General features: G+C 32.8%; 1 protein-coding gene across 2 annotated transcripts; it reads right to left on the bottom strand.

Moving 5' to 3' along the window:
• Window positions 1–14,345, bottom strand: LOC133173611 (H(+)/Cl(-) exchange transporter 3-like). Of its 2 annotated transcripts, XM_061308591.1 has the most exons (21): window positions 14,270–14,345; window positions 13,235–13,453; window positions 13,006–13,148; window positions 12,330–12,491; window positions 11,994–12,200; window positions 11,597–11,677; window positions 11,241–11,423; window positions 10,999–11,088; window positions 10,802–10,857; window positions 9,691–9,759; window positions 9,275–9,437; window positions 8,986–9,071; window positions 8,705–8,829; window positions 8,186–8,300; window positions 3,881–3,976; window positions 3,758–3,781; window positions 3,083–3,141; window positions 1,918–2,025; window positions 1,305–1,423; window positions 574–668; window positions 2–279 (listed from the first exon to the last, which is right to left on the bottom strand). In XM_061308591.1, exons 1-21 carry the CDS (start codon window positions 14,274–14,276, stop codon window positions 189–191), a joined length of 2,298 nt encoding a protein of 765 aa, XP_061164575.1. In that variant the 5' UTR covers window positions 14,277–14,345; the 3' UTR covers window positions 2–188. The 2 variants fall into 2 exon arrangements, with proteins under 2 accessions (XP_061164576.1, XP_061164575.1); XM_061308592.1 differs by lacking the exon at window positions 3,758–3,781 and having other exon boundaries at window positions 1–279.
• Window positions 14,346–22,375: the final 8,030 nt, after the last annotated feature.

Here is a 22,375-nt window from a genome sequence, read left to right as displayed (position 1 = left end):
TAAGAAATGAACAAAATCCTTTCGACCAATTGTGCAATAACAATTTGCGTAGGACTTAGGCACAATTTTGATATATTGCTTTTTAAAAAAAATTTGGCTGACATTTAAGGCATGAAATTCTATGAACAATGATTTGGTTTTATGTCAATAGAATGAAAATAATCTATTCTGTACAAGAAGTCAAGAAATTAATTAAAGTGGATAGAGTCTGGATTCTCATTCTCAGAGGGAGCAACATGGCGGAGGACATCCTTCTTTGTTATGATCCCAAGTAAACTCCTGTCAGAAGAAGAAACAATATATAAATTGCCTGCATGACATCAATTGGTGGTAAACACTGCAATATATATCAAGTGCATGTGTCATTAATCATATTTATACATAAAAGTTATATCATTTTCGGAAAGTACCAACCTGCTTTTCAATTTTTCGCTGCACATTAAATCTTGCAGAAATGTGATAATAACATTCTGACACCATATAGTTTTGAAATATTCTTCTGCTGTTGAAATCTTGCAGCTATAGAAATCATAACTAAAGTAGCATCCCTGTTTGATACAGAAATAGACGTACCCTTTATGTGTAACCAGAGTTTGTCTGAGTCCAAGTTTTCTGAACATCTCTACCACTATTTCCATGGGAGTTTGGTCTGTTATTGTCACTGGGGCCTAAAAAGAATGTCGAAAACTTAACTTATTTTTTAAAATCTGGCTCTAGGGCCATAAAACTTAGTCGAGCTCATTTTTGATCTCAGTCTCACTTTTGCAGAAATGTAAATGGTGAATATAACGAGCAATGATCAATCTCCAGTCCAGTAAAGAATAGGAATCATAAACAGTGCAAAATCATGGACCCCTGGAAACAACAGAGATGGGATCAGGTGCCTAGAAGGAGTAAACATCCTTTGTCATAAATTATAATTGATAGAGAAAAAGTGAGACTGAGATACTGAGTAAAAAACATGAGCTCATCTATTTTTATGGCCAAGGATCCTGATCTTCAGTAGCCCAGTTTTCGATTCTAACTCGTTTCTTTTAATTACACTTGATCAATAGCTGGCATTGTTATAATAAATCGTTATAACACAAATGGTTTGCGTTGCAAACTTATCAAGCTCATAAATTAATTCAAAATTGTTCAGCAGCTTGGAAATTAAAAAAAATTAACTTTTATCACTTAAAAAACACTAACAGTGAATTATTTTTCAAATACATGTATACTGTTAATTTTAATTCTTTAATTGAATTCATATTAACAAAACTGGACCTATTTCGTTTCAAATTTTCACTGGAGTTTTTATTTACCAGATCTATGATTTTCCTTAGTTTCAGTGGAGTAGGACCCGTAGGGTTGTCAGGAACTCGAGTTGTAAAGTATACAGAAGATTCATTCATAACACCATCTTTCTTCTTCAGTGCATTGGCTGCAATACAAAGATTATCATTAGACACAAAATCAGTCGCAATACGTGTATTTGGGAACGAATATTATTAATATTATTGGTTTTGAAATGAATTGCATCTAGTATATACGTTAACCTTTACGGTTATTTAATTGCATGTTTTAAATGTATTGTTAACAGTAAGGATTAAGGAAACAACCATTTGATTCTAATTACTTGTTTGAACAATCAAATGAAGTAGTATTTTGTAAAATTTAATTTCTAGATACATGTAAAAGGTATGCTTTAGATACAGGGCAAATAATATGATATAAATAGTTTCTATATTTACTCCAAAACAAATAAACAGAAGACTAATGAATATTTTATGCTGTTGAAATAACGTTTTTCGTTGGATAAAAGAAAATTTTACTCCCCTTAACTTGCCATTCCTGAAGATTGCCACGCCTTCCTTAAAAATAATCGGTCCTTCTCTTAATTAAAAAAAGTGAAATATTTGAATGAGAAATACTCACATATTGCCAGACTGAGATCCCGTCTCAGAACAAAGCCCAAGAGATATTGAGATTCTTGAGATATAACCACCGGGAACCCATTGTGAGATGTGCTCTTTAATAAATGCTCTGTTAACAGATATATAACAAAATAAAAAGAAGAAAAAAAAGTTTCAAAAAGTGCATGGATTGGTAATTATTTCTTGACTTTTTTTGAAAACAAATGACATGAATAATAAATTTCAAAAATATAAATCGTAAGTATTCTTTGGTGCTCAAATATTCCACTTTGTGCAATTTTCTGTATAAATCTTTACACAGTTTTGCACACATTTTATGACATCATTACAAAATAGTATAAATTTTCAAAATTTACTCTAGCAAACATTCAAATTCTGTAAGATTTTTTACTGATTACTGAAAAAATTGTTTGAATTATTTATTCATAAATGTATAATTCTTAATTGTAAGTTTCCAACGAGCTAGTGAAAGGTAAAATTAATTCAACATTAAACAATTGTGCTCGTTGCGTAGCATTACATCATAAACCATCTACATCATGCACATTATTTCTGATGTTGCTCTCAGATGACCAATGGCTAACATGACTAACAAAACAAGAACATGCTCTACGTACGAACAATTTCTAAAACGAGGCAATCTATTTATAAATAAGTTGATGAAACAAGAAAATCAAGTCTCGTTTAAAGTCAACATTTCGCAAATTCTATGGTCATGCAATGACCTTGTTAGCAAATACAATCTATCATGAAGTCGATTGTTGACTGCCGTTTTTTTAGTTTTCATACATACTGTTAGACCATTATTTTCACACTGATTTGTCTACCGATTTTTCCGTTTGCCCGATCACAAGGAGCGCATAGCGGGTAAGACAGATCGACAGGAGATGCATACTCCTTCATGACATCTGATGTTTTTAGAGGTACGTGATTGCTCTGCACCAAATTTGTATAGTTGCAATGGACCTTCGAGCTTGATTACTGTTGGTTATCTCCATATTTCATGAGAGCAATTTAAAATAGAGAAATTTCATAAGGTGTGTACCATATCGACTGACAGCTCAGTTTTACACTCGTAAAGACTACTCATCAGAATAATTTTTCAATAATAATTAAAATAAATATCTAATCCGCAAGTTTGTACTGCCTATTTCTGTGTTACTTACCCACTTCTGTCACAGTCATTGAATCTTGTGTTATCACACTCAGAGGAGCGTCATTTTCCCTGCAAGACAAGTATTTTACTGTTTATGGATGTCAAAACCTTTATTATTGCTGTGTACAAATATTGGCTAAATATTTACTTTTTATCTGTTAAACAAACATAACATTTTCTATTGATCGTTGAGAGAGAGAGAGAGAGAGAGAGAGAGAGAGAGAGAGAGAGAGAGAGAGAGAGAGAAGTATTTAAAAAAAAAGATTGTAGTAAATTCTTCCAAGCAGCATAGAGAAGAACGTTAATTCGTAACCATTAGTAAACCATTGTGATCTAGAAATTGTTCCTGATCAGATTGTATTTTCCTCTAAGTGAGGGATATGTTAATATTTGCAGGCTAATCATTGTACGGATAGTAATTTTATTTTAGAGAAAAAATTATACATTTATTAATCATTCAATAAAGGAAAATTGTTTTGCATTAAACAACAACCCTAGACCTTTGAAATAACTAGGTACAGGCTCCTCAACGATATCGCAACAGTTATTGATAATATTCGTGCAAAAATATCGTGTAAGAAGAATTAAAAACAAATGTCAGAGTGCTTTAAATTTCTGAGAATGGTATGCTTAAGATGTATAGAATGCCTACATTTTAAGGAAAAGACCCAGATTTATAACTTACACTACTGATCCGTATCTCGCACACCTAGAAAATATTTGCAAAACGGTGCGTGTATAAAAAAAATCACAAAGCAAAGCAGATACAAATGCAATTGCAGAAATATATGAAGTTTGTGTTTCATACCTTGGCCTCATGACATCGGAAGCTTGTGTTGTGAGAGTAAACTCCTCTTTGCTGTCAAGGAAGGGGTAACCATTGAGTTGTATGTGGGCATCATATCTAATTTGTCAAGGAATTTCTATTAACTGTGTTAATGTTTAAATTCAATCTACTAAGGCCAGTAACTACAGAAATTAAAAGAGGAAAGGACACACATACAGAAAAGGACACACATACAGGAAAGGAAAGGACACACATACAGGAAAGGACACACATACAGGAAAGGAAAGGACACGCATACAGGAAAGGAAAGGACACACAAACAGGAAAGGACACACATACAGGAAAGGACACACAAACAGGAAAGGATACAAATACAGGAAAGGACACGCATACAGGGAAGGAAAGGACACACATACAGGAAAGGACACGCATACAGGAAAGGAAAGGACACACAAACAGGAAAGGACACACATACAGGAAAGGACACACAAACAGGAAAGGACACACATACAGGAAAGGACACACAAACAGGAAAGGATACAGATACAGGAAAGGACACACTTATAGGAAAGGACACACATACAGGAAATGACACACTTATAGGAAAGGACACACATACAGGAAAGGACACACATACAGGAAAGGACGCACATACAGGAAAGGACACACATACAGGAAAGGAAAGGACACACATACAGAAAAGGACACACATACAGGAAAGGAAAGGACACACATACAGGAAAGGAAAGGACACGCATACAGGAAAGGAAAGGACACGCATACAGGAAAGGAAAGGACACACAAACAGGAAAGGACACATACAGGAAAGGACACACAAACAGGAAAGGACACACAAACAGGAAAGGACACACATACAGGAAAGGATACATATACAGGAAAGGACACACTTATAGGAAAGGACACACATACAGGAAATGACACACTTATAGGAAAGGATACAGATGCAGAAAAGGACGCACATAAAGGAAAGGACACACATACAGGAAATGACACACTTATAGGAAAGGATACAGATACAGGAAAGGACACACATACAGGAAAGGATACACATACAGAAAAGGACGCACATAAAGGAAAGGACACACTTATAGGAAAGGACACGCATAAGGAAAGGACACACATACAGGAAATGACACACTTATAGGAAAGGACACACATACAGGAAAGGACACACATACAGAAAAGGACGCACATAAAGGAAAGGACACACATACAGAAAAGGACACACATACAGGAAAGGACACGCATAAGGAAAGGACACACATACAGGAAAGGACACACATACAGGAAAGGATACACATGCAGGAAAAAACACGCATGAAATCAACAGATATAGGAAAGGAAAATTGCGTTTAAATGGCAAACTGCTGTCCAGAACCAATGTTTTTTTCAACATGTATCAACTTTAAATACAAATTAATTTATCTTTTTAATCTGTTCTACGATATATATTTAAGATGACATACACATCCAGGCTAGTAGAAAGACAAATACATTTAACAGATAAAAGACGGGATAAATACTCAGGATAATAGACAGGAAGAATCACAGGCTAGTTGATGGGGAAAGGATGTACATTCATATTAAAAGGTATATATACAAGAGAGAAAACAATGGTACATATACAAATCTTAATGAAAGAACTTAAAGGTCAAAATGTAAAAGGTGAAGATAACAAAACGAATCATGAACAGGGCCAAATAACCCCTGGAAACACCAGAACAAGAGCTTTCTTCTTCTCATGTAGAAGTCTTTGAATACTGCTTCATAGGAATATAAAAACAGGTCGGATAATAAAGGAGCACAATTAGCCCATCGAAAAGCCAACAAATTGTTGGAAGACCTGGTCTAAAAGACTACATACATATTTTCAATAAAGAAAACAGGTAATAAACCAAGGGAATAACAGAACAACGCAGATAATAAAAAAACGCAAACGCTCAGATTGCAAAAGGACATACATGTACATACATGTTAGCTACGCAGAAAAGGATAAAAATAAGGTAACCGTAAAGACGCCGAAATTGTTAGGTTGGATGTTTAATTAACCTCCCTTCGGGAATATATTTGACTTATGTTGTGACTCCATCAATTTTGGGAGATGCTAATTTAGGCCTAGGCACCAAATGGCTGTTGAGCAGTGAGGAATCGTTTTCATGCCAGCATTTACTGCAACACAGGAACACATTTTATAGAGGAAGGAAATTTCACAAATATACAGGCTAAATGTAGTTACTACGGCAAAAGCCACATAAAATTACAAGAGAGAGTTATATTCAGAAAATCTTATTAGAGAAAGGAAATATTTTTTTTACAAACATACAAGTTAGTTACTAAGGCAAAAGGCATATAAAATGGTAAGATAGATATAAGATAGAAAGATAATAGATAGTAAATATTAGTTGAGGAAGGAAATTTCACAAACTTACATAAAAGTTTCGTTTGTTGTTCTCGAGAATTTTTCACTCATATGGAGAAGCCACCACTTGACAGTGGATGGCTGCAAATTTAGATCTATACTCGGCAATCAGGACCATTGAGCAGTGAGAGATCTTTTTCGTGCCAGCACCTACTGCGATATGGGACCTCGGTTTATACGGTCTCCTCCAAAGGACCGGTTTCCACGACCTGCAGTGGGATTCGAACCCGCGACGTAAAAATCTTACAGAATAGTGACTGCGGGAAAAGGCACATAAAATTACGAGATAGAGATATAAAGAAATATTAGAGGAAAGTAAATTTACAATAGAATATGAAGATAACGAACAGTAACAAAGCTCTAAAGTCAATTGAAACGATACAAATTGTGAGCAGAGCAAACACGGACCTTCAAAAACATCAGAAGTGTTATCAGGTGCCATGGAGGAGTATGCATCCCCTGTCGACCAGTGACATCCATTGTGTATCTTCGTCATGATTGAGAAAACAGAAATCTATAGTCAGTTCAGTGTGAAAATAATGGCATAACAATTTTTATGACAGATGTTTGTCAACATTTGACCTAACGGCAGACTGTATTTGCAAACAAGGCTATAAATCAAACTTAGAATTTGCAAAATGTTGACTTCAAACGAGATTGTTGATACCCTTTTATCATCTACTTATTTGTTAGTAGCCTACCTCGTTTTAAATTTATTTTGTACGTATCATTTGTTAGTAGCCTACATGTACCTCGTTTTAAAAAAAATTTCGTACGTAGAACATGCTCTTGCACATCAAATCAACAGGGAGATATAAAATCAATATTCAGGTTATATTGGTATATTGCTACATAAATAAATAAAGGAAGTTGACAATAGAAAAGTTGAAATTCATTATATCTTTTAAAAACGTTAGGTTGTAACTTTGCCATCAATGACTTTCTCTAGTAAAATACCCAATGTGAAGCAGTTGTGTCAGACTACGTGGTGTCTTTTATTTCGAGTTAATGGGATATCTTGAATCAACGTATGAATGAAAATTAAATTTCATCGATATATCTGAATGTCGAATAGAAGGCAAAAAAATTATATAGTGTACAGTGGAAAGGAAGGCAAAACTTACCAAACCTTGGGAAAGGACCGGAACTGCAAACAGTTGAAAATTCCTTCATGAAGCTTAATAGGCCAATGACATGCAGGTCAATAAATAATACAATTATACTTATACATGAAAAAAGAAATCAAATGCCAGCAAATGCAGAATAGGACACGAATAGAGGTCCACAATTTATATATATATATAGATGGAAAGATAGTTTAATCAATTGAAAGGGGAGAGGATACAGAACAACTGGTAAAGGAAGGGACACATAGATTAACAAAGAAAAGGGGATACAGTTAATTACAGTTAATTAATGTCCTCTCAGTGAATTGGAGCTCATATATCGTATAGAGAACAGAATGCATCAAAACAGAATACATCAAAGGAAATGGTAAATAAATATCATAAGATAGCGAGATTGACACAAATTCATGACAAAAAAGTGAAGGATATACATAAAAGTTTGTAGGTAGAGGAAATGATAAATATAATTTCAATACAGAGAAGAAAGACAATTACAAAAAAAAAATTATTGGAGTTAGATACATAAAAAGATAGAGATCAGTATATACGTTGGGAATTGGACAAATATGCAGATCTATATACTAGACAGGGGAAAGGAAGATATTTACATAATCCAAAGAAATAAGACTGTGATGTTAATAAATATATAGAAAACTAAAACACGTTAATTCACATATATATGATTCATCTCCTGTTTACATTTTTTACAGTACATGAGGTTAAGTTTTTGTATTAACTAATTTTCTCATTGGCGGATACATTCCTTCCTTTCCGAAAGCATCTCCTACCCATTTGCTGGTCATGGTAGCAACCATGAGGGGGACGATATACTGAAGTCCTCCCGTCAACTCAAACATGATCACCACTAGGGACACTAAACAAACATTAAAATATAATACATCTACATTCTTAGTTTCTACACAGACTCTGGAAAACATTATTGGCAGCTGTTGTGCAAATGCTTTAAGTTTTTTTCTTGATATTTTATTGCCTGTTTTATAGGGTAAGTAGAGAATTGATATTTTATTGCCTGTTTTATAGGGTAAGTAGAGAATTGATATTTTATTGCCTGTTTTATATGGTAAGTAGAGAATTGATATTTTATTGCCTGTTTTATATGGTAAGTAGAGAATTGCTTAATAATTTTATATAATATGCATGTAAACTGCTGTTATTCTTTCATATACTGAATAATTTGGATGGGAATTTAAATTGAAAACAAACAATATAAGATATATAAATGGAATGGAAAATAAGAATAGTTTAATTTGATTATACCTGTCATCCGAGTGACTCCCCCTAAGGCGGCTGCTGCCCCCACCATGGCATACAGGCCAGGGTTTATTCTACAAAACCGTTTTGATTGGCACATATTCTCAAAGAATGGATTGTCATGGTTTGCACTGAAAGGAAATTGTTAAAACTATATAACATATATATACATGTATTTCTAAATTAGAATTATTTTGACAAAGATTTCACAGACACCTGTAATCCACGTGAAATCACACGTAAGTGTTCTAGATATGCTAATTAGGATACATGTGCTCACAACTTACACTACAATTTGTTCCACACCTATCCCAATCATTCTGCCCATGATAGCACCCACTGCCATACTAGGAATGAACAATCCAGCTGGAATCTATATGAATGCGTTAATGTCTTACTATATCGTAAGAACTTAAAGACAATCCGGAAGCTTTATGTCAATGTATCAAAATATTACTTAGATCATCTTCTCTCCTGCTGATTTTTTTCTTGTATTTAACAAAACATGACTCTTATATACTGGCACTATTTTATTTCCACAAAACGAACTTGTGTAAAAGTAAATTAGATGTCTACCTTTATTCCAAAAGTAAATATAGTGATAATTCCCTTAAAAATAAGGGCTAGGGCTAACATCCATAGAGCTTTATATACACCGTCTCCAAGTTCCGTACTAGAGGTCAAAATTTTAATGGACGTCGTGTTCAGCAGATAAGAACTATAGTTCCTCTTGTAGTCACTGAAATAAACATTTTCATCTTTCAAAATATTTACATGATTCTGACATTAAGGATATCAAAAAATTATTTTATCATATTCATTTTCGTAGTGCACTGAATCATAGCTAAAATGAAGAATCAAATCAATATACACGAAGAAAGACATAAATATACTTCAGACATAATTTAAAATACAAAGTCGGCAGAGATATTTTGCTTTAGCAAGAGAATAAAGAACGCAAATCTAAAAAAAAAAAAAGCAGTTATTCCTACCAGAGATCCGTATCATCCTCTGGTCCACATTGTTGTACCAATATTTTGATCATCTCGCTGGTGTTCATCCTTAAAAAAATGAAGACAAGAAGTCTGTGAGCCGATGCTTACTAGTAAAACCCCCGCTCTGATGTGAATATAAGCTCTCGTGAATCCAATATGGCATGCCAAAACAAAGAGTGTGCAAAAATTTCAGCAAGGAAATTTGGTACGGACAGATGCATGGATAAACAGGAAGTTGACATCGGATTCGTAAAAAATGAATCTCACCTTATGGCATGTCTAAAGAAAGAGTGTGTTAAAATTTCAAGCATCTGCAATGTGTAGTTGTCGAGAAAACTGGGACGAAAATTTAATGGTACGGATAGACGCACTTACACACAGACACAAAAAGGTTAACACTATATCCCCTCTCCTTCGGAGCGGGGGTATAATAATTTATCAGACTTTCTATTAACAATTATTAAAGAACAATTAAAGCTTTTAAGTTAGCTGTAGAGTGACTCAGTAATTAATTACACTGACAGTCAAAGGAGAAGGTGGTTTTAATTAAACGATTCAGCAAAATAAACTAATTGTTCAGAAAATCTGTTTCTTTGCATGGTAATGGCTATAGTGCCAGCTCACCCTCTTTTGAAAAGAGATAAGCTTGTGAAAGACAATGACCTGTTCATCTTAAAACTTTTAAATGAGTATGAGCATTACGGAAATTGATAAAGTGCAATATACATATCCTGTAGACACGACCTATCGTCCACTATGTAACTTTGGACAAACCGTGGCCAGTGGTAACACTTAAATTTATTAACATAGCCAGTAACAAATATTACTTTTCTTTTTTCCTATGATTTATCAAATTCATTTTTTAAATGCATATTTTTGGCAAAATCATATACAATCAAACCTCGTTATCTCAAACTAAATGGGGCTTGAGAAAAAGAAATCTTTGAGAAATCAGATGATTTGAATATATATGTAATAGATTTATATATAATATAAATATATAAAGAAAATTGTAGGGAATTTAATTCATCTCACTTTGACATATTAATGGTATTCGAGATTTCAATGTTCGAGATACTGAGGTTCAACTGTACCTACAAACTCTGACCTTGTGTATTGGTTAGGATAACTCAGCAGTGCTGTTATTAACGTGACAACAAGTATCTATAAAAAAAAATATAACATAGTAAATATTATCACAGAATCAAGTATGATGCTTTATGTGTAAAATACTGGTTCCTTGAACCGTTCCAGTGTCGTAATACGGAAGAGGAACAAAGTCAGAGATCATAAAAATGTACTCACCTCTATTATGGGATAATTTCCTAATTTTGAAGTTTTTCTGTATCTACACCAAGCAATATTAGCCTTTATGAAAAAACTTCCGTACAAACCCTACAAAATCAAACAAGAAAATCCATAAAATTAATATGAATTCAATTTAGCTAATATGTGAGGAAGAATATATATATATATATATATATATATATATATATATATATATATATATATATATATATATATGTATACTTATTTTAAAAACTTACCCCTAATACACCAATAAGTATGAAAGGAATTAATTCTGGCATATACCATGGATTATTGTACTCGACATAAAACATGACTAGACTGTCACTTCCAAATGGATTGAATGTCCTAAGAACAAATGCAGCAGCCATAGCACAGAAGAAGGACCTCCATAATGTTTTCAGAGGAAAATAGTAGCTCACCTTTATAAATATACGAAAAATTACATGGTCAAGACAAACATATTAAATCTTCACTCGTATCTCTCTCTCTCTCTCTGTGTGTGTGTGTGTAAGGTGTACTCGTATGTTTTGATTAACTGAATATATTGAATTATTTAAAAACAAAAAGTGAAATGAATTCTTATTGGGTTTACCTCCTCCAGGCTGAACAAAATTCCTCCTATGGGGGCTCCAAAGGCTACGCTGACTCCAGCGGCTGATGCAGCTGATAAAATCTGAAATATACATAAAACGTGACAAAACATTCTTCATTAATTAATTAACACTAATCATAATTAATTTGTTGAATCATCAATTATATGTTACAGGTATTTTGGATGTTATGATCTGGAACAGAGGACGTTATATGTTACAATAAAATAATTATACATGTGTATTCAACTTCAATAAAGAACATTTCAAAAGTATACCTTGCACATTGAAACTGAAAACTTTTGCATTTAATTTGAGTTTTGTAAGACAAATTTTAAGTAGTACGAATTCATCAGCTGTACATAAATAAAGCAGCCATTCGTATATGTATAAGCCCACCTCTCTCTTTTTAGCTTCATTAGAACCATACTTCGGAAATAGATATGAGAAAAATTTTCCACAACAGCAAGCTACATGAACATATGGTCCCTCCTTTCCCAAACTTAGACCCGCTGATACTGCTAACATCATACCAACAGACTTAGTCAGGAGGGTCCATATTCCTAGGTAATTCCGAATGATGAATCCACTCAATATTGTCTTAATCTAAGGATAAACGGAAGAAATATATGTAAAATTTATAGTACATGTTCCAACAAAAACTTGATTGAGACTGTTAGCTAATGAAACTCATTTATCGCATTAGTCTATGCTAATATTTTAAATATTCCTGACCTCAGGTATACCTGATCCACAGGCATACGGAGCAAACACCTTAACAAACATGGCGGCTAGAATTCCGAAAATTATGGCCCATATAACATAGAATACATATGAAGTGACATAGGACCCAGCCTCTGATCCACTAGCTCCAAAGACATCTGACCATGTCTTCCACTGACAATGAAAAAGAGAAATTGTCTACGTCAATAATATATTCTACTTATAAACACGTCCTTCTAATAGAATTTGATGTAGAAATTTCAACAATTTTTTTTTAATTTTTTGAATTCTACAAGATATAGATATGATTTTTCCCTTGTAAAATTTTTTGTTGGTCGTGACCTGGAGATATGATTTTCCCTTGTATAATTTTTTTTGTTGGTTGTGACCTGGTGATATGATTTTTCCCTTGTATAATGTTTTTGTTGCCTGTGACCTGGTGATATGATTTTTAACCATTGTATAATGTTTTTGTTGGCTGTGACCTGGTGATATGATTTTTCCCTTGTATAATGTTTTTGTTGCCTGTGACCTGGTGATATGATTTTTAACCATTGTATAATGTTTTTGTTGGCTGTGACCTGGTGATATGATTTTTCCCTTGTATGATGTTTTTGTTGGCTGTGACCTGGTGATATGATTTTTCCCTTGTATAATGTTTTTGTTGGCTGTGACCTGCTGATATTACCTGATGACAATAATCACCAGCACCTCTCTGGTCAGTGGACCAGCAGCACTGCTCTCTGTCCAACCAGAAAGCCTCAACACAGATCCCCTCCTTCAGATCTGACATCCACGTGGCACCGATGTCAATAATACCAGCACAAAGACCTGTACAAATTACCAGTATTAACATAATTGTTGATTCTTATTTCTTAAATAAACAAATTTAATAAACTGATATTTACGAAACTGACCTGTAGTCACCCCAACTAAAAGAACACAGACCCAGCCTGACCAGGCATCATGGACACTCTTAATTTTCTCCCAAACTCCATCGTTTTTCTTTTTGATGATGTTCCGGTGTCGCATGCGGTCTCTGGCAATGTCCCGCAGCCAATCAATGGTGTGGAAATCGTCATACTCACCAATCTCTTGTGGTAGGTCATCCAGAGAATCAGTCAAGTTTGAAGAACCTTAAATTGATTCACTGTGTATTTATACATTGTCAATTCAGTTTCTTTTTGCTTTTTAGACATCGATGTCTTGAAAGTACCTACTAAAGATTTGAAAAAAAAAATATCACAAAATAAAATGCAAAAGCGAAATAAAAACAGTAATCCAGAACTTTTAGTATGTAGAAGACATGAAAATTTTTTAAAAAGGCACATATTATGTTGTTAAATTATAAACACATTGAAATTATTTGGATTTATGACAGGCTGTTTATAGTAAAGTTTCAAATTTGATGGGCCATACGGAAAAATTCTTATCATAACTTAAACTTATTACATCTAGGTGATGTAATTTGTTTTGAGATGAGTTGAGCAAAATGATGAAAGTAATTTTCTTTTACGATATAAATAGGATATCATTTTAATGTAGAAACCTTGCTTCAATACAGTTTTAATGATTAAAAAACATCAACAGAATTTAAACTACAACAATATTAAGACTGAACGCCTTGGATTATAACCTAAAAAAAATGTAATCTGAAAAAAAAAGCAAAATTATCCCCCGGCAAAATGTCTTCTTGTCTTTCTTCTTTTTTTTTTTTTTTAAAATTACATGTAGTAAGCATATTGTTAATTTCATTTCTTTACTTTGGCTTGAAACAATTTTTACACAAAAAGTTTACAGACTTTGCAGTAATGATAATAATATACAGTGTTTGTGATAACAATAATGACAAAGGGACAAGGAATTCAGTATTCACCATGATGATATTCTTTCAGCATAATTTCATATTAGGTCTTTTAACCGTTTATATGACAGAGAAATATAACACAAACCTTGCATCCTTAAATCAGAAAATTTTATGAAAAGAATTTCCTGGTATTTATTTCATTTTTTACAACAGGAAAGTAAGCTTATTGGAAATGTATCCAGAAATAACATCGGTCTGGTTGTTAGATATATATCATTTATAGTTCTCAGGAACATTTTTTGTGGATGTTTGTGAGGTGGATGTGTAACTTTTTTTGCTGGATAATATTTCTTCATTAGAAATTTGTACAAATTAACGTTGTCAAGTAATGATAACTATATTTGAAATATAAACTAGGAAATCTGTTCTTTGGAAACACAATTCTAGGTAATTATGCAGTAAAACATGACTACTAGAATTCCCGGAGAACCATAGACATAGTTCCTATAACCACGTTTCCTAATACATGAATAGATATGTATTTAAAAAGTTCTTAGTTTATCATATTACGTGCAAGTCCTAATGTTTTTCATCCAGTTGTATTTCATGAAGTTCATATAAATACTTCGTGAAAAAAAAAATGCATAGACCTCACGAATTTTCAAATAGATAACCCAATATTTATGTTTGCATTCAAACTATTCATTTAGTTTAATCAAATACAAAGAAATTGAAACCATACTTTGGTTTATTTCCTCATTTAGTATAAAGTCTTCATCGTGTGTAAAAGGAATCTTAGAGAGATATGACATCTGTAAGCATTCCCCATTATTATCCGATTCTTGCACGCTCATAACCAATAACATTTTTAGGGAAATGAAAAAAAATATATATATAGGAAAATATGATATAAAAAACAACATCCACTGAAAAGGTTTAGCTACATCGTTTCAATGAAAAACTATAGCGATAGAATTAAAAATCAGGAATAATTTCCACTTCGTCGTAACTGAGATTCTCCTACAGTCCTTTTTACAATATTTTCTTTTAAAAATGTCTGTAAAAATAATAACTTCTTATTTAAAAGCAGGAATTCCTCATATTACTGCATATTTCTGTTACATCACTGTACAAAGTCAAGAAACCCAAAGTGTGAGGACTACTAAAGTGTCAGTAGTATTGTTACGGTACTATTACACTGGCCATGTCAAAATCTTACATTGAGCTGGGGTATTGTAGATACACCGATCCACCACGACTATTAGTATTCAATGAGATGGCCTACAGGTCTATGGGTTTTTCAATAGCCCTTGTGGTGCTTAAAGGTCATTCATTAATAGACATTCACAAAATACAAGGAAAAATATACAAAAAATAAACAGATCTCTGAAGCTTAACAAACACAATATTGTATGTTATTCCAATAACATTTATCCTTCAAGTTTTAACTTAATCTGGGATTAATATATGAAATAAATGTTTCAAGTATGTGTGCTTGCACTTTATATTCGTGTTAATTTGCTTGAGGTTTCATGGCTTTTGTTAAGATACTCATGGACCCTCTTTAAATATATTTGAATAAATAATGTTATTTTCTTATTTCAGCAATCTCCTTAAAATTTTAGTTACAAAACTTTCTCACTATATTTTCCTTCTTCATCTGTACTCTGATAGTAACTGCCTTGATCTAAGGAAATAAAATTACAATTGATACGAAAACTTCTATGCATGAAAAGAAGTCTCTTTAGATACTATAGTATATAAATTTATCAATGAACAATATTCATTTCCATTCCTAAGTTGATTCGATATATCCCCGTGAACTCAAAATGAAGATACGACAGAGTCTGACACATCTGTTTCATTTTTGGATATGTTACGAGAGAAAGACATTGATGGTTAACTAACAACTAAACTTTATGATAAACATGATAACTTTAATTTTTCTATCGTCACCTTCCCTTATTTCTTCAGGAATATACCATTATAACTTGCATATGTAGTTTATGTCTCCCAGTTGATTCGATATGCTAGTGCATGTTCTACGTACAAACAACTTCCAAGCTATTAAAAATAAGTAGATGATCCAAGGGTATCGGAAGTATCGTTTGAAGTCAATATTTCGCAAATTCTATGGTCGATACAAACCTCGTTAGCAAATAAAATCTATCGTTAAATCGAATGTTGACTGAAGTTTTTCATACAAATTGATAGGACATTATTTTCACTCTGAATTGTCTACGTTTACCCAGTCATGACAGTGAGCACACAGTGGATGCTTTCTTCTCCATGGCACCTGATCCCACCTCTGACGTTTTTAGAGTTCCTTGATTGTTCTGCTCAAGGTTCGTATTGTTTCGATGGATTTTTATTAAGTTTGATTACTGTTTGTTATCTGCATATTTGATACACTGATGCAAGAACATATTCAACATTTTTTAATAACTTTGGTAAAAGTTAAGGTCTTTTTAATGTTAATGCTAAGCTATATTGATCAATCATCCAGGTTTATTTTATTATTATTATCTATTAAAAAATCAAAATGCAATTCACATCACATGAATTTGATCTTGTTATCTACCGATATAGTTCTATAAAACAATAACTGCTTTATACGATAAAGACAAAACAATCAAATACGATAAAGATAAAACAATCAAAACATATTGAGAAATAAAAAAAAAAACAAGTCTATGTAAATCAAAAACTTTTTATGAAGCTGAATAGAATTTCTTTTAAATATGTCATAAAAATATAAGCATATGAAATGGCATTCTTTTTACGAAAGCAAATATTGAAAGTTTTTAAAGTAATCTGAGCATCGCACGTGACAATTACTTACCAGCAATTTTCTCAATACTGATGCTGGATGTCTCATCAAGCAGATCTGACTTGTGTTTAGATACAGAAGTAAGCACATTACTGAGAACATTAGCAAACCGTGACAAACTAGACAGGTCATTCTTGACTTTCTGCTGCTGGTCAGTGGACGACATCAGAACATGTCGTGTGGATCCAGACTGAGGGTTAAACATTCACTGGACCACGATACCTCACCGATTACGGGTATGACGTGTCAAGTTCAAATTCATTTATAATATACATTTTACTGCCCAGTCAGAGATTTTCAAAACATTCAAGCTCTATGAATCTAGGAATGTATCACTGTATATATACACTTCGCCATTTTAGAGTTTTTTTCCATGTTTCGATGAGTATAATTTTATTTGACCCTCATAATTATGTATTTAACCAATCACATCACAGATTCTGTCGAAAACCGCAAAAAATATTCGGCTATAAAGATTTTTAATTTGCAACTTAAAAACATTTCTTTTATTTTACTCTTGAAAGTGAATAAGACAAAAGCGAACAAAGCAGTCGATATTAACTGAAGTTAATAAGCACTATTTACAGCGCTCCCCTAATATTCTAATCAGGATAGTTATATATATGAAAAACAAAATGATTCAAAATCGTTCTGCAGAAATATATCAGTTTCAAAATCCATTTTCTCTCTAGATAACTGATATTTATATAAAATAGTTTAGCTATTTTCCTTCATTTATAAACACATACAAAATACAAAATTTATATGAATAGCATTGTTGAATATTTTCATGAATTTAGCCTCAATTTTTTAACTTCTCCGACATCCAGAATGATAATGCACTGTGCAGGAAACTTTGTCAGAAATTGATATAAAACATGTACGCTATTTCCTCTCATTTTAACTCATCTCAAGGATGACAAAACACGTCATTATCTAAGTATAGATCAATATATCCTTCCATTGCTATTTTCATTTTGGATTATCACAAACCAAACAGCTGGCTGGGATTTTCCTGCTGAGAACCTTAATTTTGTATTACAACTGACTTTCATTATTAGAACCAAAACTTGTACTTCCTTGTAAGAACCTGTACAATACTGACCCGGGTTGAAAGGAGATGGGTGAACATGACGAGCGATAAGCCTATAGTGTGACAACCATGGAGATGAAAAATTAAATTTCAATTATATAAAAATTTTCCTTGATATTTCATCTAACATTAAAATATACTTTATGTAAAATCTCTACAATTTGCAAAAATCCCTCAAAGATTGAAATTATTTGCCTGTGAAATATTAGACACACACTAAAGCGGGCAAAAAGAGTCATTTTCGCATACTATAACACTATTTTTCGATATGAGTGGGTCTTCGCTCCACCTTTTTGAAAGTTAATTCTCAAAGTTTGCATAAAAATATACATTTTTTGGTTACCAAAAATATGGAGTAATGACCCACTATACCTTAAAAACATAATTTTATGACATAACATTCGCATCTTTTCGAGAAATACTTGAAGTCCATTAAGTCAAGGGTCATATCACAAACATGATTTAAATGCCACTGTTCGTCAGGACTTGTGTAGTCTAGTGGTTAGCGTGCTAGTCTCGAAAGAAAATGATACTCAGGATTTTTATTGCTAGGGTTCGAACCCCACGAATACCACATTAATTTTTTTAATAAAAGAATAAATTTTTCCGAGAAAATTTTCCTCAGAAAAGTTTTGTTTATCACAATGTCATAAATTTCAATAATGAGAACTTTACTCTAAATATTAAATTCACAAACTGAACATGATTTTTATATCTCTGAAGCTATAGGCTTTCTGCACGCTATGTTCGCCCATCTCCTTGATCCGCTAGTATATGGTGTGTAAAATGCTGAAATATTACAACTCTTGTATTATATTTTGACTGTACTCGTTTTAGTACTAGTACTCAAAAACCTGTTATTTATATTCGTAAACTTGACATTCATATTCCAAATCTTTTGATTATACCATTTATAATACCATAGATCTAAAGCAAATAATCAAACTCAAAAGTCCATTGAAACAATATGAATCGGGAACAGAGCAAATACGGGCGTACCTTTAAATACATCAGAGGAAGGATCAGGTGCCATGGAGGAGTAAGCATCCCCTGTCGAGCGGTCACACCCGCTGTGTGCTCCTTATCATGATCGGGGTGTTTAAATAATGGCCTAACAATTAGTATGAAAATTATCAGTCAGCATTCGACTTAATTAATGATAGGCTGTATTTGCTGACAAGGTCATTATATCGACTACACAGGAAAAATGTCCACATGTGTTAAACATATGTTTGGTTTCACATGTGTTCAACACATGTTTTATACATGTAATACATGTGTGTAAATATACACATGCAAAATATGTGTTTCATTTATATGTAAAACATATATAATATACATGTGTAATACACCTGTGAGAAAATATATATGTTGAACACATGTTCTTCACCACATATGTATAACATATATTTTATATATATTTTATATATGTTATACATGTGTGGAAAAATACAGATGAATTATACATGTTTGATTTATATGAAATATATGTGTATTCATGTACACATGTAATACACATGTTAAGTTATATCCATGTTTAATTGGTTGAATATTCCAGGCATATTAAGCAATTGATTTCTTTCTCTTTTTTTTTGGGGGGGGGGGTGTAATTTCAAAATAATTAAGATATTAATGCAAATTTCAAATGAACATATTCTAATGGAAAATAGAATACTAGTACTACTTTTTCTTTCTTTGAATGATTCTCCTTTTACATTATGAAAAGAAAATGAAAACACTTGTCAAAGTATATATACAGGTGACTCTCGATCTCTCGAAGTTCAAGGGACCGCAAGAAAAGTTCGAGAGATCGAGGGGTTCGAGAGATAGAAAGTGAATAAAATCCGGAATTTTCAGTTCCGATCATCATTGTTCCACTATTATAAATACCGGAAGTATATGTTGATAATAGCATTGCACGTTTTCATTCGTAGTTTACAGATAATTCACTTGATTTCAACAACAATGATCGTATTTTGAATAAATAAAACGATCTCTTTAAGTTTCAATATTTATTTGTTCCCATTTCACGATTACATAAAATCTGAATATCAATCGTCGGTGTGGTTAACCCACGGGCCTGATCGGGTACTTTAACAGATTTCTCGTATTAAATCGGTATTTAATTCTTGAGATAGGATTTCTTGTGCAATGTTTGTCATACTGGGATTATGTACATTCTAATAAAAACTTCATAATCTATGGAAAATTATTGACACGCCTCTTAAATTATTTTCTAAAAATTTTCGTCGCGCTGTCAAGTCAAAAAATAAGTTGTGAAGCAATTCGTTTACAATTTACCAATTATAACCAATTATTTATATCAACACTCAGATGCTCACAGGTATAGTGTCATCTATGTAAACACCCAATTAACACCTCCATGCCAGCCCCAGGCGTTCACTGTTATCCAGGTAAGTCCAAGCTGCATTAATTTCACGCTTGATTGGCGTGTACAAAGCGCAATCAAAACTTCGAGAGATAGAGAGTAAAAAACAATGAAATGTGTGTAACGGGACCCAGGTCTTGGTTCGAGAGATAGAGAACTTCGAGAGATTGGAAGTTCGAGAGATCGGAAGTAAATTTGCTTAGTTATATAGAGGAAAAAAACGGGACCGGAGGTTCACTTCGAGAGATCGAGAACTTCGAGAGATCGGAGTTCGAGCCATCGAGAGTCACCTGTACTTATATTTGACTTTCAATAATGTTATATATATGCTCCAGTGTTCATAAAGAATAAATTCAAAAAGTAATCAAGAACATAGCCTTTACAAATATGATTCACATATATACTTTGAAACATCAAAACATTCAAATAAGAATAGGAAACATAATAGAAGCATGTCAAGACCCCAAAGGGAACAATCAGATCAAACACTCGGACTTAAATTTCTATTCACTCATTTGAGACAATCACTCCACATGAATAATTACCAGAATTCATATGGATTCTAATAATTCTACTTTGTTATAAATATCAAAAGATAAGTTTCTCACAGAGATTCCAAAATATTATATGGAATAATCACTATCCTTAAAATTACTGACAAGACTTTTAATTGTTGAAAATCAATAAACTTTCTTTAATGGTGGTAGACACATTGCATCACTCCAAGGGTGACATATTCCTAAGAGAGTGGATTTTTTACACTTATATTTCACATCCAAAAATCCACTATTTCAAATATTAAGCTATATAAGTAAAAGACCAGGAAGAATATAAAACTTTCAAATAACGTTAAATAATATTTTGTAAAAATAGATTTTTAAATATCTTGTTAAATCACAATTTGTGTTGTTTCAATGGACCTTTGAGTTTGATTACTGTTTGATGCATTGATTTCACACAATATTGACAATCATTACAAAACTACAAAAACCATCTATTGTCTTATTTCCCCCAAAAAACTGAAAATATTGTAATTCCAACTTTGGGGTCACTTTAATACTTTACATGAAAAACCAAGCAAAGAGTTTCACAACCTGAATCTATTCAAAATGTAAGAGTTGAACTCTCTGTGCTTTACAAACATAGTGTTACTGATGTTGTCTTTTTTTACAGGACACTGAACATCTTTGCAGTTGTGAAAAACCTCTTCCAACTGAATAATTTTACAGGGGTGCTTAAAAATATGTCCGTCCTTTAGCCGTAAAAGTGGACACCCTGTTTCTTCTGAACAGCCAACTTTCTCCAAAATCTGTATCTTAACAGCATATATTACTTCTGCACTTCTCTTCTTCTTCACAACTATAGAAACTTGCGAAATGATGACTTAAAACGAGACTGTTGATATCCTTGTTTCATCAATTTGTTTGTCGATAATATTCCTTTTTTAAAAATATTGTTCGAAAGTGGAACGCGTATCGAATCAACTGGGAGATATAAACCCCCCATATGCAGGTGATAAGGATATATTGCTCCTTACAAAGTAATGGAAATCGACGATAGAAAAGTTGAAGTCATTTATTATCTTTTTCTAGTAAAATATCCAGATATTTGGCTACAGTTTTTGGTAATTTTTTCAGCTCTTCCAAGTCTTTTTTATTTAAATATTTTGGATTTCCAATATTTCGGCTTGAGTATCACTGAAGAGACATAATTTGTCGAAATGCGCATCTGGTGCATCAAAATTGGTACCGTATATGACTTACATGAAACAGATGTGTCAGACTCTGTGGCATCTTTAATTTCAAGTTCACTGGGATATATCGGGTGGACATACGAATGGAAGAAACTACATGTATTGCTAATTGATAATACGTCGTCGATATATCTATATGTCAAGTTGATATCGAAGGCCAAAGCAAGTGTCTTCTTCTCATGTACA

This window comes from Saccostrea echinata, unplaced genomic scaffold, assembly GCF_033153115.1.
Source record: "Saccostrea echinata isolate AGI-Se365-2 ecotype Australia unplaced genomic scaffold, CSIRO_AGI_Sech_v1 ptg000056l, whole genome shotgun sequence".
NCBI classification, from domain to species: domain Eukaryota; kingdom Metazoa; phylum Mollusca; class Bivalvia; order Ostreida; family Ostreidae; genus Saccostrea; species Saccostrea echinata.
This window is presented reverse-complemented; position numbering and strand designations above follow the sequence as displayed.